General features: G+C 52.5%; 1 protein-coding gene across 1 annotated transcript; it reads right to left on the bottom strand.

The window, feature by feature from the left end:
* Positions 1-393: 393 nt before the first annotated feature.
* Positions 394-4,290, bottom strand: POLE3 (DNA polymerase epsilon 3, accessory subunit). The gene is made up of 5 exons (XM_084219462.1): positions 4,266-4,290; positions 4,000-4,075; positions 3,291-3,376; positions 2,514-2,632; positions 394-2,039 (listed from the first exon to the last, which is right to left on the bottom strand). Exons 2-5 carry the CDS (start codon positions 4,063-4,065, stop codon positions 1,879-1,881), a joined length of 432 nt encoding a protein of 143 aa, XP_084075588.1. The 5' UTR covers positions 4,066-4,075; positions 4,266-4,290; the 3' UTR covers positions 394-1,878.
* Positions 4,291-17,282: the final 12,992 nt, after the last annotated feature.

Genomic DNA, 17,282 nt, shown 5'->3' with positions numbered 1-17,282 from the left:
CAGGACCAGGTTTAGTGCAGGACATTCTGCAGCTCCCCACCAAAGCATCATTCCCTGGCTCGCTCCATGCAGAAACCCTGGATCCAGATCCTGGATCTTCCCCCCAGCCTGGAACCTCTCCCTGGGGTGAGGGGGAGCTGACAGCTCCTTCCCCCAGCAAACATCAGTAATCTGGAAATCCCCTCCTTTCCACAGTCCCTTCCCTCCTCTCACACTGAGGCCAGGTTGCAGCAGCCTTCATCCTCCCCTCATCCCCCTCCATGTCAGCTGCTCCAGACACCATTTCCCCAGAGCATTTTCTGCTCCCATCCCACTTATGCAACCACAACCTGCTCGTTTTATAACTGACCAAAATACGAGACTCCCGTTTCTGTAAAAAAAAAATCTGGCTTTTATTTAGATCTCATTCCCTTCCAGAATATGCACCCCAGATATGTGCTGAAGAGAAAAAAAAAGAGAGGAAAAGAGCTGGAAGGTGGGTGTTTATCAGAAATGTGAGGAACACATAATCAGCTCAGTCTTTCCACAGACTGACTGAATGCCAGCAGAAACTAGACAGCAGAAAATCTGTGTTGGTTCAGTTCTTTTCAGAAGCTGGGCTTGTGTGCGTGTGAAAATCCAGCGAGCCAGAAAAGCAGGAAGGCAGGGTGGTTCTTGTGGGTGGCTGCCACCTTTTTTTGGTGGAAAGGATCCAGGATTCCTCACAAGTGCTATTTTAAAACTGTACATCATCAAGACCTGGGGGTTTTAAATGTATCTAAAACTTCCTGAGAGAGAAAGGCATCAGAACTAAGAGTTCAAGTGGAAAAGCACAAACCTACACTAGCACAAGGGATACCAACAGCTTCTCTCAACCCTTCTTTCTTGCAGGGGCCTTCTGTGGAACTACATGGGCCCCCTGGGTGGGCACACCCTGGCCCTGCTGCCCTCCCAGAGGCATCCCTGGAATGACCAGCAAAGGCTACAGAGAGATCTTGGATGGAATTAGCCCATCCCAACTGGGAAAAGGGGAAAAGACAACCACAATTCACCACTCTGTTCTAGCACATCTCAGCTTGCTGCAGGAGCTGCTGCTGCAGGGGTCAGGTGAGGCCACCAGACCCCCAGTGTGACAATGACCTGTCACACCCCCAGCACTGCACAAAGCCACCTGTTTTCAGCTCTGCTCATCTGAGCCCCTCCTTGTGCTTCAGATTTTGAATCAGTCTCCTCTTTGTGTCTCAGGGCTCTCAAAGACACTGTCAGTGTACAGTTTACCCGGTCAGCACCGTGTGTTTTTTGGATTTGGGTTAGTTTGGGTGAGTCCATGAGTGAACTCGTGGTCCCTGTACAGCCACCCTGTGCTGCTGCTGAGGCTGCAGGACACTGTGTCACTGTCACAGTACAGCAGGGAGAGAAGGCACAGCCAGGATGCAAGGAAACAAGGGAAAAAAACAACTCAACTGGATCAAAAGCTCCAGTGTGCAGCTCCCAAGCCTCTGGACATCATCACCTACATTCTACACCCCAGAAGTGATCTCTGAATGATCTACTGGATTCAGCCACTCATATTCAAGAGTCTCATGTTCTCCTGGCCAGTTTCTGCACTGAGCACCCACCAGTTCTTTTTTCCTCTCTTTCAGAGCTAGCCCAGCATCAAAATCCCAGGAAGTGCCTGCCCAGAGCCTGGAGAGGGCCCAAGCCCCCCAGGCACAGGGAGGAGCCACCCTGCCACGGAAAAGCTTCAGCACCGTCCTTATGTACAAATTACAGGCCAAAAGGGACAGGCCACAGAGGGGCAGCACAAAGCTCTAATGGATACTCCAGGGGATGTAGCAAGGTCAATTTACAGTGTTTACATCCCTCTGAGCACACCCCAGCCCCTGCCCACAAGCCAGCTCAGTTGTCCACCTCTTCCTCATCGTTTTGTTCTTCCTCCTCCATCCTCTCATCATCGTCATCATTGTCCTCCTCTCGGCTCTTATCTTGCTCCTCCGAGTCTGCCTTCTTGTCTTTATCTTTCCTGGCCTCTTTCTTTCCTTTCTGCTCCCGCCTGTAAACTGGAGGAGAGGGTACAGTGAGGGCTTGGCGCTGGCATGGACAGATCAGTGGCTGAGGTCCAACATCCACTTGCTCTCCCGGCTTTGGAGAGGAGCAGGGAACTCAGAGCACAACTCACCCTACGAGCTGAGCTGTGCTGAGCAGCTCCATAGGAAATCAGGTTAAATTTCAGCAGAAAAATGCTGAAAAGGATGCAGGAGGTCACATTTACAGGCAGCACCTACGGCTTTCCTTAGATAACATAATAGGGGAGTGAGAGCAGATGAGACTTTCTCAATCCTCATCAGTTGTGCAATAATCTTATCCCAGTCCCGTTAAGGTGCACATTAGTTACTCCCCAGGCAAACTGCAGTGTAGGATGCTGGGCAAAGAGAAGAGAAACAAGACAGGCAATAAGTGTTGCTTGTCCAGCGTTGAAGGAAAACAGGACTCGGTGCCTCTCAGAGTCCCTGGACACCCACGGAGCACGGTACCTTCCAGGGATTCCTTCAGAGGGGCCACAAATCTCTGGAACTCCATCTCCTCCATGGCAGAGAGCACATCCCCAGCATTCAGGGTTTTCCTCTTCCCCTTCATGGCAAAGTTATTTGCACTAGGCAGAACCAAAAAGAGAAGTAATTTGGAACTGTTAGCAATTCCATCTTGTTTATTAAAGCCATAAGCAACTTTTAAAAGCCATCCCCTGAACATTTAGAGGTTTTTTATCATTTACTAAAGTAGGTTTGAGACATATTTGTTTGTGCTGGCTGTCTGTGCTTTCCCACAGTATTAGTTTCTGCCTGCACAGACCTTTTCTACAAGCAGGAGAAGGAGAAAGCCTGAACCTTGTCTGTGACAGTTCCACACAGCCCTAGAAACACCTGACACTAGAGAAGTGACTGCCTGCAGAGAATATGCCACCCCAAAAATGTGAGTGTGTCCTCTGTGGCAGCTCTTGCCCTAACACAGCTTCATGAGGAAGAGCCTGAAAGTGAGTCAAGTGCTCCTGCCTTTGCCAGGAAGGCTGTGCAGCCACACTCTAAGGTTAATGGGAGTTTGGGACCCCTTTTTTGGGACATGGCTGTGTCCAGAACCCAGCTACCTTCCCACGGGCTGCTCTGGGCAGTCCAAGCCCACCGGCTGCAGCTTGGCAGACTGGTTTATTTATATAAACAGGCAATACAGAAAACCAACACTGGGAAAGAGTCCCCAGGCCAGCAGAGATGAATTATCAATCAAGTGCCCCAGTAACTGCTGCAGCAAGTCCTTACCATGATGTTGCATACAGCACAAACACACTCGCTGCTCGGGAGATCGCGCTCCGGGCTTCTTTGGAAATATTGACTCCATCAGGAAGCTGGAAAACAAATCCAACTTTTATCAGCAGCTGCTAAAAATTACTTAAACTCACATAATTCAAGTGTCAGGTTGTTAAGGCACTCAGAGGGCTCAGAAGAACTGGGAACTGCTCTGGGGTTGCTGTCACAGGAGCTCTGCTCCCAGCTGGAAGCCAAGGGCAGTAGGAATGTGTCCCTCAGAGGCACGGAGCTGAGCAGAAGCCCAGTGACTCTGGCGTTTGTCTGGCCACTGTGTGCAGATAACTCATCCTGTGACTGCCTGCTCCTGACATGCCTGCCAGGCCCAGACCCACTCAGCAACACCTCACAGCTCCAGACCAAACGAACTAAATTAACCACTGGGAATTATTCTGCATTTTTATATAGACATGGACTTGTGTGCTGAAGTTTTAGGGGGCCTGGTTCTCACAGTGCCACTGCAGGAGCTGCGCTGCTGTCAGCTGCACTGGTGCAGCTGCATCCCTTGGGACGCTGCCGTGAGGGCCGCAGCCCCGGTGCCCGAGGGGGACAGCCCAGGGCAGAACCCCGCGGGCGGGGACACAGCACGGGCCGGGGGCCGGGATCTCGGGGGCCGGGGTCTCCAGATGCCCCGCTCCGCTGGGCCGCGGGGCCCGGCACCCACCGCCTCCTTGATGATGCGGGTGATGACGGCGTTGGGCAGGTTCAGGTCCTCCGGTCTCTCCGCCATCCTGGGCCTCCTGCAAGGCAAACGCGGCGTCAGGGGCGCGGGGATGGGCGGGACCCCAGCGGGACACGGCGGGATCCCCTCAGGACAGGGGGATCGCGGAGGGACACGGCGGGATCCCCTCAGGATCGGCGGGATCCCCTCAGGATCGGCGGGATCCCCTCAGGACACGGCGCTCCCAGCGCGGCCCGGCCCGGCCGTACCCAGCCCGCGCTCCGCCGCCGCCCCGCCCGCTCCCGGCGCGCACCGCGGCCCGGCCCACACGGCGGGAAATGGCGGCGGGGCCTGAGGGACGGCCACGGGGAGCGGAAAGGAAAGGAAAGGGGAAGGAAGGGAAAAGGAAAAGGAGAGGGAGAAGGACAAGGAGGAGAGGCAGGCATAGGAACAGGATAAGGGCAGGAATATTGGCAGGCATAGCTATAGATGTGGGTGCAAGTGTAGGGACAAGTGTAGGTGTAAGGCCTGGTGATGGGACAGGGACAGGTTCAGGTGTGGGTGAAGGGACAGGGACAGGTTCAGGCAGTCACACTGCTGTCACTGGGGGTTGCTGGGGGCTGAGGAGCCGGCAGCAGGGCCAGGCACAGGCACAGGCACAGGCTGGGGAGGGGGAGCTGGTGCAGCCCTGGGGCAGAGCTGGTGCAGCCCTGGGGCAGAGCTGGTGCCTGTGGGATTGTTCCCAAGGTCCCCCGGGTCCTTGGGATCAGTAAGGCTCCCTCTAAGGCTGTGTGACACTGTTAGTGAGTAGGGCATTACTGTATCCTCAGCCAAGAGCATGCGAGGCTGACAAAGCTCCAGCCTCTGCACCAGCACAGATACAAAACTTTTCTACTTATTTATACATTTTTAGCAAACAACTTAGTGTTGATTGGCTTTAGGTTACATAATTCTCTTCATTACTTAGCTTACTATCTGCTCTTGGTTGTTAATTTCTCACTCTTCATGCTAATCTGGTCCACATACTTTATTACTTTTATAATCTTTTTCTCAGTCAGGGAATCTCCAGCTTTCCAGGCCTTAATCTCCTCTGTATTTTCTGCTTATTCCAACACCCTTGACGGGTCATAAATTTAAGATCCCAGATGTCCAATCTCCAGCTCCCTTTGGCTTTGTTTATTGAAGCTTGGCAGGGTTATTTAGCAAACTTGAGGTTTTGGTTATTTAGTGAACAAAGTAATTTTAACAGCCTGGGAAGAAACTTAACTAGTGCTAGCTGAAAGTGGGCACTGGTTGTAATTAATTAAAACAATTAGTTAGGAAAGTTACTTAATTTCCAAAGGGAAATAACAGCTGTTTTACCCCTCACTGGTGTCCGGTCTCTTCCCTGCGCTGTGCGAGGGCGCAGGGCTGTGAGCGCCTCCATCCCTGCCCCACTGACCCCATGCCTGGCCTAAACCCTGTAATTCCATGAGACTTTATCCCTGTTGATAACCTGACCAGGTAATTCAATAAGCTCAGAGTGCAAGAAAGCAGATTAATTAGGTGCTGTGTTGGGGTGATACTTGAAATTGTGAGCAGCGACTGACAGCAGAGCTCTTTTCCATGGAAAACGGGAATTTCCTGTTGACAGGGGCAGTGTTTCTGTTGTAGGGAGAGTTGACAGAAGCTTGTGAAGGTAACTGTGGTGGACATAATGCTGTGCTGGGGGAAGCACACACTGAGCGCACCTGGGCCAGGCCTGTGTGAGCCCTGGGTGACTGTTCAACTCCACTGCATTAATAAACTCCATCCCTGCTCCTTTCCATGTGCTCTGTGGTCAGCCCTGGCTGCTGGGTGTCCCTGGGCAGCTGTGGCAGTGCTGGCACTGGGGAGGGGGCATTCACAGACTGAGCTGCTGTGACAGTGACCATGGCAGGCTTGGATCCTGGACAGGGGTAGTGTATTTTTTGGGAATGTCCCGACGAAGGCAGGAATGATGCATCTGACTCCATGTTCTTAGAGGGCTAATTGATTCTTTTATGATACGATACTATACTGTACTATACTATACTATACTATACTATACTATACTATACTGAAAGGATACTTACTGAATGCTAAAAAGATAATAATGAAAACTCGTGACTCTTTCCAGAGTCTCGACACAGCTTGGCCCTGAGTGGCCAAAGAGTGAAGACAACTCCCAGCAGAATGCAATGAAACAATCACCTGTGGGTGAACAATCTCCAAACACATTCCACATGAGTGAAACAGAGGAGAAGAAAATGAGATAAGAATTGTTTTCCTTTTCTCTGAGGCTTCTCAGCTTTCCAGGAAAAAAAATCCTGGGTGAAGGAATTTTTTCAGACAATGTGAATGCCACACAGGGGGGTGGCTCAGAGCTATTGGAGCCCTTGGGAGCCACTGCTGCTCATTTTGGTTTCTGTTTTTTAGAGCACGAGGTGTTTTTGTCCATGAACTGAGAACCAAGTGAGGTGGTGGTGTGGGACTGCCTGGGGAAGGGGTGGGATGGAGCAGAGCCAGGAATGGGGCTGCTCAAATCCAGGGATTTGGCCCAAGGCTGCCCGATCCACCGGCCTGGGCTGGGACCTCCAGCTCTGTGTGTCTTCTGGACACAGCCAACTCTCCCCCTGGTCCCTGTGTGAGTCTGTATTTGACAGACTCACAGTGTCTGGAGGTTGGTACATTGAATCCCAGGAACATTAAAGCCCATTCCATGGCAGGGACACCTTCCACTGTCCCAGGCTGCTCCAAGCCCCATCCAGCCTGGCCTGGGACACTGCCAGGGATCCAGGGGCAGCCATCCTGGCCTGTAGGTCCAGAGCCTTTATCTTAAATCAGCTTTCTAGTCTTGTTTCATTGTCATGTGTAAAACATGGGAGATGCTGAGAATGCAATGCTCAAGTTTATTGCTGTGAGTCACATTTTACACTGGAACAAAAATGTTCCATGTCGCACATAAATAGAGACAGAGGAGCAGCAGCTCAGCTCAGCCTGAGAGGGAAAGCAAAACCATGGGACAATAGCATCCTTCTCTACCTCAGGGAAAGCCTATAACGGATTTAGACTGAAATGCTTTGAATTAGACATTAAGAAAACACTCTGAGAGGGTGGGCAGGCCCTGGCACAGGGTGCCCAGAGCAGCTGGGGCTGCCCCTGGATCCCTGGCAGTGCCCAAGGCCAGGCTGGACATTGGGATTTGGAGCAGCCTGGGGCAGAGGCAGGTGTCCCTGCCCAGGGCAGGGGTGGAATGAGAGGATCTTTAAGGTCCCTTCCACATTCTCTGATTCTGTTTGATGACTCTGCACTGATGTCAGGAGATGAACACTGTGAGTTTTAAGCCTGCAGTGAGGGTGGGCACTCCTTTAGCCTGCTTTTTTTTCACAAAATTGCACAAAAATGTGACATTTATGGTTTAGCTGCAGGCACAGAGCTTACCCAGCAGGGTTTGTACTCCTCAGAGCCCAGTATTAGCACAGAGGGGCTTGAATCTCACTTCTGTGAAATGACACTTCAGTATCATCATGGCCAAAGAAAAAAATTTAATACAAAAATACAGATTATTCTGATGTAGAACAGTCATTGTGGAACACCTGTATTGTTTCCAGCACTCCTGAAGCCCTGTTTGGATGGTTGCCATCCAAGTCCTGTAAATAAGAGGCTCTTGATGCAGTGACAGATAATTCTTCCTCTTGTAGAATCAGATATGAGCTGTGCCAGGACGTAGTGCACAGGAGAGTTCTGAACTGCAAATCCCTTCCTCTGGGCACTCCCTGGCTCTGCTCAGGATGTTTCGGGGTTGCAGGATTAACTGTGAGGTCTTGAGCCTGAGAAGCGTTCAGTGCGTTCCTGTCCCGTGAGTCACTTCACACCTCTGCCCCTCGTTAGTGCTGAACGGACCCGCCCGGCTCTGGGTGACTCAGGGGGACACGGCAGCGCTCAGGAGAGGCACAACAAACAGCAAGAGACACAGCGGTCACAGGGCAGAAGGCAGGGACACAGGGACTCATCCCAAACTGGTGTTGGATGATGCAGAGATGCAGGGACACATCCCAAACTGGTGTTGGATGAAGGCAGAGACACAGGGACTCATCCCAGACTGGTGTTGGATGATGCAGAGATGCAGGGACACATCCCAAACTGGTGTTGGATAATTCAGGGACACAGGGACTCATCCCAGACTGGTGTTGGATGATGCAGAGATGCAGGGACACATCCCAAACTGGTGTTGGATAATTCAGGGACACAGGGACTCATCCCAAACTGGTGTTGGATGATGCAGGGATGCAGGGACACATCCCAAACTGGTGTTGGATGAAGGCAGGGACACAGGGGCACATCCCAAACTGGTGTTGGATGATGCAGTGACGCAGGAACACATCCTAAATTGGTGTTGGATGAAGGCAGAGACACAGGAACACATCCCAAACTGGTGTTGGATGAAGGCAGAGACACAGGAACACATCTCAAACTGGTGTTGGATGAAGGCAGAGACACAGGAACACATCCCAAACTGGTGTTGGATGATGCAGGGACACAGGGACACATCCCAAACTGGTGTTGGATGGTTTGCACTTACCAATTTAGATTTCCTTGGGAGACTATGACTACTCTGTTTTTTAAATTCTTTTTCCTTTTGGCTGTGGAATGTGAAATACTTGGCAGTATCCTTTTTAAAAGGAAATAAGCTTTTACTTGGTCATTATAATATCTAAATTTTTAAGTGCATCAGGCCTCTAACTGAGAGCTGGTGCCTGGAATGATTCCATTTTTCCTTCCCCTGAAGACAGGCCAGGCACTGCAGGCAGGAGCCTGGTCCCCAGAGGATGGAGCTGTCCCTCAGAGGTGTCACTCACACACTTCTCTTCCTACCTCAAGCCCCCTAAGTTTAGCTCACCTCTGATGAAGGCCTCCGAGTGCAGCACATTTCAAAATATCTTCCTGCCATTCTTTTTTTAGCCATAAACTAATTCAGCAGTTTTAACTGTCAAAAAAGTACCAGCCTAAAATTCTGCTGATTGAGTGGACCTTCCTATGTGAGCTAAGACAGAGACTTGGACAAATCCTGTGTTCCAGGTCAGGAGCTATTTTCAGCTGCGTGGATGGACTATTGCATTAACTGTAACTTTGTTACTCCCTTTGGAAAGTGCTTTGGGAAGGAAAGCTGTAGGGTGACCTCTGTGTCACCTCTGGTGGTGTTCACTCGGGTTTGTAGCACCATGAATCTTGCTCCTGTTTGTGCCATGCTCCAGCCAGAGCTGGGCTCTGCAGCAGGGTCAGACATCCTCTCACCTGGACAGATGACCCTGGTGCTCTGCAATAACATGGGGACAGTGAGTGCTCTCAGCTCCCAGGACAGGGAATGCCTTCCTGATTATGGGTAATGGGATCATGCTTAAACAATATGGGCAATAATCAGGCTGTGCTCAGCTAAGTGATCCAGCATAACAATTAATCCACAGAGTGGCTTAAGGGTGCCCCAGTAAGGCTGGGCTAATGGTGTAGTGTGCCACTCCACAAATAGGATCTAGCATCTTCTATGTCTGCCAAATGTACATTAAAGTTGACCCTGCAGGAGTGGAAAGTCCTTGAATTGAAAGTGGTTTGGGGCTGGACAGCTATTTTGGAATGTCTCGTGCCAACTCTGTTGTGTTCTCCCCTGGACATCACCTTCTGACATGGAACAGGAGCTTTGTCTGATCCAATGGCACTGCTTTTATTTTCTTCAATATTCTTAAATTCCCCTTAAATTCCCCTTAAATTCCCCTTAAATATTCTTGTAGAGATTCCTCACTGAGAGGGTGGTGGTCACTGGCACAAGCTCCCTGGGGAAGTGGTCATGGCACCAAGGCTGCCAGAGCTCCAGAAACATCTGGAGGATGTGATTAGTCACAGGATTTAATTCTAGTCCTGCAAGGGAGTGGGGCTTGATGATCCCTCTGGGTTCCTTCTGGCTGGAGAGACTCTGTGTGCCTGTTCCCATGCTTGGGCTAAAGGGGGGAGTCAGGATCAGATTCTGGGGGGGAAAATGAGACAGCTGCCCTTGGAGCAGCAGCTTCACTCTAACACCAACTTAATTGAACATAAAAATGTCAGAGACCCTTGGTTTACTCTGTCCAGTCTGGGAATGGGGATGACAAAGATGATCCAGATGACAACGGAGATCTCTGTCAAGAATAAGGGCAACTTGCCCCGTCTGTTGTGCCCCAGGACAGAGCACAACGGTGTTAAACTGAAGGAGGATACATTTAGTGAGATACTGGGAAGGAATTGTTCCCTGGCAGGGTGGGCAGGCCCTGGCACAGGGTGCCCAGAGCAGCTGGGGCTGCCCCTGGATCTCTGGCAGTGCCCAAGGCCAGGCTGGACAGGGCTGGGAGCAGCCAGTGGGAGGTGTCTCTGCCCTGGGCAGGGGGTGGATTGGGCTGACCTTTAAGGTCTCTGCCAGCCCAAACCAGTCTAAGATTTCTGGCATTTGATCTGTCTCCCCCATCACATGCCCTGGTCAAAACTGTTTGGGTGCCAAATGCCAGAAATGTTTGATTTTCTGTGAAATCAGTGAGCTAACTTGGCTCACTGGGGGCAGATCAGTGTCAGAGCTGGGGAGCAGAGCCCATGTGAGGTACCTGAAAGGAGAGCTCAGCTATTTCCTGCAGCTCCAGACTGAGCCTGGCAGTTCAGTTCAGGTGACAGGCAATAACTTCCTAAGCTGTTTTAACTTCATTACTTTGATCCATTTGACCATTCTAAGGCCAAAAGCATAATTCCCAAGAGACCTTTTGCTATATTGAAACTGATCTCTTTTATGAGAAGGGTCACTAAAGACCCAGCTTGGTTATTACATTGTTTTTATTGCATTAAAATAAATCAACAATGGATTAATACTCAGCATTTGTCAAAATGCTGCAGCGGGACTGGATGCTCAGATCAGACATCCTCTAAGAGACCTGGAATGTCTCATGGTGCTGCTCTTCTGTGTCACTGAGGGTTCAGGGTGCAGGAGAATGGTGCTGTGAGCTGATGTGCTGCTGTAATTCACTGGGCTTTTAATCAGGTTAAGACTGTAAGACAGGTGTGTGTTAAACACCTGGCCTGAGAAAGTCCCACTGCCCCAAGGAAATGCAAAACCCAGGACAAAGCCTCGAGCTGGGAAAATTGTCAGGGGTTTGGGTACTGTTTCTAAGTCAGGTGTGGGCCTAACCCACTGTTATCCTGCAGGCTAGGCATGGCAAAAGGGAAAAAAGATGAAAAAAAAAGAAGAAGAAAACAGTTTATGATGCCCCATTAGTGCTTTGGGGTCAGCATCCTCTCAGCCAGCTCAGCCTGAGCTGTGTGCCTTTCCTGGGGAGAGAATCATGGAACCCCAGACTGGTTTGGGGTGGAAGGGAACTTAAAGCCCATCCACTGCCACCCCTGCCATGGCAGGGATACTGTCCCAGGCTGCTCCCAGCCCCATCCAGCCTGGCCTGGGACACTGCCAGGGATGGGGAATCCCCAGCACACGGGTAGCCCGTGGTGCTCTGGTGGCTGCTGATCTCTCTGACTGCTGTTCCTCACTGTGGAGGGTGGCAGTGGAGGCTCCTCCAGCCCTTGAGGAGATGGTCTGTACAGGATGTTTCTGAGGGATCAGGAAGCATCTCTGTGCCTCAAAGGGATCCCTCTCCTGAATTAACCCTGGATGTCTCCCTAACCAGCCCCAGGGCAGCAGGGGAAGAAGCCAGGCAGTTTCTGCAGGTTTAGATTGTGATGGGTGAAAATCTGAACTGAAATAAAACAAGAGCTTCTTGCTCTCCCATCTTTTCCCTGCTGCTCTCCTCCTGGAGAGGAGCTGGTTTATGGAGCAGCTCTTATACAAACCATGCTGTGGTCACAGCTGCCCTAGTTTCAGCCAGTTTAGCAATGCCAAAGGGACAAGATGAACTGTTTGCAGCAAGCTTGGCCCTGCTGAAGGATGGGCACAAAACAAGTGGTTGTGCATGGAGACTGTTCTGTGCTCTGCATCCCTGGTGAGCCACCCAAGGGCTGTGCCAGCTCCTGCTCACGTGGGGTTTGTCACAGAGCCTCTGCCTGCCCTAGAAATAGTCTGTGCTTCCATCCTGAGCTCTTACAGCCCCACCTCAGAGCCCAGGGAGGGCTGTGGGCTGCTCCCTTTGCATGTTCAGACTCTGCATTTCATGGGGAAGAGGCACAGAGGGAGGTTTAGAAAAGAGATCAGCCAAAGAATTTGTTACCCAAAACGATGGGTGCAAAAGGCAAACACATGAAGTCCTGTGGAGAGGCAGAGACACAGTTCTTGTCAGACTCTGGATGTTGCCAAGATTGATATTTTGCAGCAGCAGTGCTGGGATCATGTGCAGGCTGTGGGGACGCTGTGGAAGGGGATGGATGGTTTTGTGCAGTGAGCAGGAGCAGCCCGTGAGGCTGGGTCAGTGCTTGTTTGACACCCAGTGTGCTGTCCTCTCCCAGCTGGGAGGGGCAATTTTCCAGGAGTGTGGAGTCCTGAGTGCATCTGCCTGGAAAGGTGGAGACAAGGGAGCTGCAGGGTGGCAAAGGCAGCAGCAAAGACCACACTGGGGATGTTGCTGCTGCTCTGGCTCAGATTTGGGCTCCCACAGGATGCTCACACTCTGGGATGTGAGCAGAGAAGGGGTGGTGTACCTAAAATACCCTGGAGAGAGGAGAAAACTTTCTTGGGCCTCAGATTGAAAAAGGATTTGGTAATGTGCTAGTCTTCCTCTTTGTTGGGTTCCTAATTGAAGTATTCCAGGGGAAGCTCAGCTGTGCCTGCTGCAGAGATGGTGTCAGGGACAGCAGCACCTCAGCTGGGCCCTGGGGGAGAGGGGCTGCAGTGTTCCCACTTCTGGAAAGTGCTGTGGTTTGTGTGTCTGCCCTATATGCCAGGCTGTGCTAATCCCAGAAATCTGCCCTCAGGATTGCCCCAATAGCCCAAACACTCCTTCTTGCAATCCTCTTACCATCTGGGAAGCCAGATAATTTTTCCCAGCCTGATTTAGTTTCTTTAGCTCCAAAGGCAGCCCCAGCCTTGTGGGTTTTCTGTGTGCATATGTTACCCTTTTGCCTGAAATAACTGTCTAAGCACGTGTTTGGATTTGAATATCCAGCCAAAGGCAGACCCTAGTGCTGGCAGACTGAAATCTGTGATGGAGAACTGTGTTAAATTTTAAAAGAAAGTCATTAACTCCCAGGCCAACCAGCTGAATGGGCAGTTTGCTGGAGCCTCCAACAGAACTGCAGGTTAAGGTCAGTCCCGGGGTTGGAATGTGAGGAGGGAAGTTAGGAGTTGATTTCTTGCTGTTGGGAGCCAGGAGAGAACAGAGCTGTCGCAGGACCACCATCTCCTCACAGCCTACAATTTAATTTTCACCTCCCCAGACTGGAGCTCTGCTCCCTTGGGACATTTCTATACTGGTTTGGATTGGTGATCCCCCCTCCCCCTGCAGTGGTACCACGACCAAAGGCTCGTGGCAGCTGAATCTCACCTGGCCCATTGCTGGAGAGGATCTGAGCCCGCGAGGAGCCATGGAGCGGCCGGGGCTCACCTGTGAGTGCTCGGGGATTTCCCCCTGCCTTTGCAGCACTGCTCATTCCCCGGGGGGAAGGTGGGGAATGGATGGGTGATGGCTCTGTGGGTCATGGCAGCCACATCCTGGTGGCTGGAGGAGATGAGGGTCTGTATCTCCCCTGTGCCTGTTGTGGGGGGCTGGAGATGCCCAGCTCCATGTGGGATCATGTTTATCTCAGGGTTCTCTGTGCTGCAGGATAGATTGGATTTGAATCTCCTGGGTTTGTGTGTTAGGAGTTATTTCTGCAGCCAGGGAGCCTCAAACCCTCTGGGAGATGGGCAGGGACAGGTCTGTAGCCTGGGAGTCCTACAGAGACTCTTTACTATAATTTATTTATTATTATTTTGAAAGCCCTGTCCCCTGGGACCCTTTCACCCAAACTGTGAGGCTGCCTGCTTTAGCTGGAGAGACAGAGCATTTATTGCTGTCCTGTTTGCCTCTTAAAAGCCTTTTGCAATGAAAGAGAGAGAGAGGAGTCTTCATGTGAGCCTGGGGAACTCCTGGGAGACAGGGGCAGTGTAAACACTTCTGAGTGCTGGGAGAGCTGCGGGTGCTGCTGAGAGGAGCCACACAAATCATGGTGCTGGGGCTGCCAGGCTGCTGTGCTGTGACAGGGACCAGGACACGGCAAGGCTGGGCAGGTACAAACCTTGCTCCCTTCCGGAGGTTCAGGATGCCTGGGATTGTGGAGGGAATTGTTTGCTTCTTGTTCAGGAAGCTGCTTGGTGTTGTCTGTCCTGTGGGCTGAACTGTGCAGTGAAAAATCACAGATTGGTTTGGTTTTTCCCAGGTTGGTTTGGTTTTTCCCAGGTGCAAATAAATTTGCTGGGAAAAAGCTTTAATTTTGGTGGGTGGCTGATGGAGATCACTGGGAATGTCAGCAAATGGATTCAGCTGAACAAATGAAGAGTTTTTGGTTACCCTGAAAGGAGGAACATTCAGAAGTGCCTCAGGAATGACCCTGGATCCCTGAGCAGGGCCACCCCACCTGTGTGCTGGTTCCTGCCTGTCCAGAACAGAGCTTTGGTGTCATTTGCCTGTGTCTGTGGGGCTCTGGCACCAGCACAGCTCCTGCAGCACGTGGCCAGGCACAGAGGGGACTGTGGCAGGGTTGATCTTCAGCCCTCCTGTCCAGGAGGTGACAGCAGCACTGACTGTGCCCCCAGGCAGTCCAGGGCCTCTCCCTCTGCATTATAAACACATCCATGAGAGAGGGAGTTTGAGCCTTTGTGAGGCTTCTCTGCAGACCCCAAGGCTGGGATGATGAGGAGTCCCCAGATCCTCCCTGTGGGCAGGACAGGAGAGCCCTTGGAATATTCTGTAACATAAATACAATTCAGCTCCTCTCCCATTTCTGCTTGTTGAGGATGGGATGAAAATGAGGGTGGGATTAAAGGGTCCATCCCACCCCAGTTCTATTATCCTGGGCTCTCTTGCCTTTCAGCAAGGTGTGGTAGAGGATGTGACGTCTCCAGTGTCAGCATGTCATATTTTGGAGGAGCTCTGATGTTGGTGAGCTGTGCTGGAGCTCAGGGCTTTGCTCCTGTGGAGAGCCAGAGCTGCTCCCCTGGCTGTGCCCATCTGCAGGGAAAGCATGGAGCAGGCCATGGGGATGTGTTTTGGAATGCCAGGGTGCAAATATCAACTTGGGCAGCTGGGACAGGCCCCTGGGGGATGCTGTGGCATTGGCTGTGTGCCTGGCCACGTTGGCTCCTGTCTGAAGAGCCTGCCTGGGATGCAGGGATTGCTCCTGCCCACTGGCAAAGGACCCCCTCCCTTTCTGTGTTCCCCTCCTTGTGCTTCTGGGTTTTGATAACTGCATTAATCCCTTCCTCAGGACCTGCAAAGCAGCTGTGCCAGATGTGGGAAGCAGATTCCTGTTCTGGGTAGAGCTGCTGGAGCAGCCTTTGCCCTCCTGTGGCCACCACATTCCACCAGACCTCGCCCTGGGCTTGCTGCTTCAAGTCTTGGTGGGGAGGCAGGAGCTAGCAGCTGTGGCTTCCCTGGGGGTTCCTGGGTCCTGAAGGATTCCAGAGGCTGCAGGGCAACTCTGGGAGTTTTGGGGCCACCAGGCAGACAGGAGAATTTAGGTGATGGCCCAGACTCGCAGGGATCAGTGTGACCAGGCTGCACCTTCTGCTGGCCTCTGGCACTGACAGCTGGGAAAGGGGATCCAGCTTCCCCTGGGCTCCAGCCAGCAGTGCTGTGAGGACAGGCAGGTGTGCTGTGAGAGCAGGCAGGTGTGCTGTGAGGGCAGCCAGATGTGCTGTGAGGGCAGGCAGGTGTGCTGTGAGGACAGGCAGATGTGCTGTGAGGGCAGCCAGATGTGCTGGGGCTGCTGAGGAGCTCCTGGTGCTGTCTCACAGCTGCTCCTGCTCTCTGCCCCCCCTGCCCTGCCTGTGCATCCCCTGCACTGTGCTGAGGGCAGCAAAGGCCACTGCTGTGCTGCCCAAACATGCAGCAATTACAGAATAAATCACATCTTTGTCCCTCACCTCACCCTGAGCCCTGATCCCGAGGCTGGAGGTGCAGGAGGGGGAGCTGCAGGAGTGCTGAACAGCCCAGCTGTGCCCACGGATGTGCCTCTGCCCTTGGGCTGTGGATGCAGGGGGCTCCAGCAGCATCCATGGGCATGGTTCTGGGTGCTTCCCAGAGCTGGAAAGGGACTCTCACAGCCCGAGGGGACTCAGTTCTGGGCCTTTTCCACCCCACTGGTCCCTGAGCTGCACGTTTCCCTGCTCTCATCCTGGCTGGTGCCTCACTGCTGTGCTGTGGGAAGGAGGGAGAGGCACCCAGCCCCTTTCCACCAGGAAAGCAGGAGCTTGGTGTGGGAGCTGGAAGCAGAATCCCTGCCAGGCCTTCCCCAGCTCTGAACCCCCCCCGAGGCCCCAGGCCCTGGGCAGTGCTGGCTCTGGGCTGGGAGCCTCCTGCAGGGTGCCAGGGTCAGGCTGACACTGCAGGCACTGCAGGCACAGGCAGCCCCAGCAGAGCTGTGCTCTTTGTGCAGAGGCTTCAGAGGCTGCTGGGGTGGTTTTTGTCCCCACCAGTGCCCAAAGGGGCCTGGATTTATGGCAGTGGTACCGTAGGTGTCTGTGGCAGTGATGGATTGGGCTGTGCAGAGCATTCCTCCCTCCTTCCCTCCCTTGTTTGCTGTGTCCCTCCTGTTGCTTTTCCTTCAGTTTCAGGCAGTTTTGCTGGTGGAAGTTCAGCTGAATCAAACCAGTGCCCCTGGCAGCCTCTGGGGGAAATGGCAGCTCTTCCAGTGAGCAAACAGCCTTTCTAAGCTGCTGCCTCTGCCTAGGGGCTGTGAAGATGGAGCTGGAGATATTTTGGGGTACCTGGAGGCACTGGGCAGGGTGTGGTGGGTGCTGTCCATCTGTCCATCCTGGTACACACTGGCACAGGGCTGATGGACACCAAAATCCCAGCTGAGGCTCTTTTGCCTTTACAGCTGCTGTGAGTGTGGCTCCAGCAGGACTGAGGGACACTGCTCTGCCCCACTGCCCTTCCAGGGAGTTCAGCTGGGTCAGACTCAGCTGAGCCAGAGTCCTGCAAGAGTGTCCAGTTCTGGGGCCACCCACAGAAGGACCTGGAGCTGCTGGATGAGTCCAGAGAGGCCACGGATTTGCTCCAAGGTTGGAGCCCCTCTGCTCTGGAGCCAGGCTGGGAGAGCTGGGAGTGCTCACCTGGAGAGGAGAAGCT

This window comes from Fringilla coelebs, assembly GCF_963513975.1.
Source record: "Fringilla coelebs genome assembly, chromosome: 21".
Lineage (NCBI taxonomy): Eukaryota > Metazoa > Chordata > Aves > Passeriformes > Fringillidae > Fringilla > Fringilla coelebs.
Note: the sequence above shows the minus strand (reverse complement) of the source record. Positions and strands in the feature narration are given on the sequence as shown.